This window comes from Eurypyga helias, unplaced genomic scaffold (assembly GCF_000690775.1).
Source record: "Eurypyga helias isolate BGI_N326 unplaced genomic scaffold, ASM69077v1 scaffold26261, whole genome shotgun sequence".
Lineage (NCBI taxonomy): Eukaryota > Metazoa > Chordata > Aves > Eurypygiformes > Eurypygidae > Eurypyga > Eurypyga helias.
In genome coordinates, this window is record NW_010229300.1 from 2,976 (window position 1) to 3,539 (window position 564).

Genomic DNA, 564 nt, shown 5'->3' on the forward strand with positions numbered 1-564 from the left:
AGCTAGAGCCCTTCAGAGGTGATGACGGCAGGGACAGGCTTTCCCCACTCACTTCTCCGTAGCTTTCCAGGAACTGATGGATTGTCTTGTGTAAAATCCTCTCCAGGGAGAGGGAACGGCGACGACTAAGTCCTAGGAATCCTCCCTCGCCGAGCAGGCTGGTCGACAGGGAGTGGCTCCACAGCCAAGCCAAGCGGGGTGGCTTCAAGTGGTAAAGTCTGGCTTGAGGGGGCTCTCGGCCCTGGATTCGGAAGGGAAATAGGGCCTGGAAGCAGTCAGGGCGACTTGAGCCGACACGACCGACAGCAAGCCTTCCTGTAGTACCAGTGAGAGCAGAGCTTCACCTTCAGCACCAGCACGCAGTTGGCCGTCGCTTTGTCTTCACACTCGTCTTCTGGGAAACGGAAACATCCGCAGGAGGGATTAAAAGAGGAGATGTGCCTCCCCCAGCAGGGAAGCGGATGGGGCGGAGGGCTCCTCTCCCTCCCGCACTTACCCGGTGCCTCCGTGGGGCAGGGCTGGAGTTGGCAGGTCTGCCTGGCTTCCGGTTTGGCAGCGGGGTCG

General features: G+C 60.3%; 1 protein-coding gene across 1 annotated transcript in view; it reads right to left on the minus strand.

Moving 5' to 3' along the window:
- Positions 1-275: 275 nt before the first annotated feature.
- The window catches only part of LOC104516137 (ADAMTS-like protein 2), a gene marked incomplete at its 5' end in the record, with an annotated part of 17,372 nt that continues 17,083 nt past the window's right edge, over positions 276-564 (minus strand). The window contains 2 exons of the mRNA XM_010160364.1: positions 276-394; positions 497-557. Coding sequence (XP_010158666.1) covers positions 276-394; positions 497-557 — 180 coding nt within the window. The remainder of the gene's footprint in view (positions 395-496; positions 558-564) is intronic.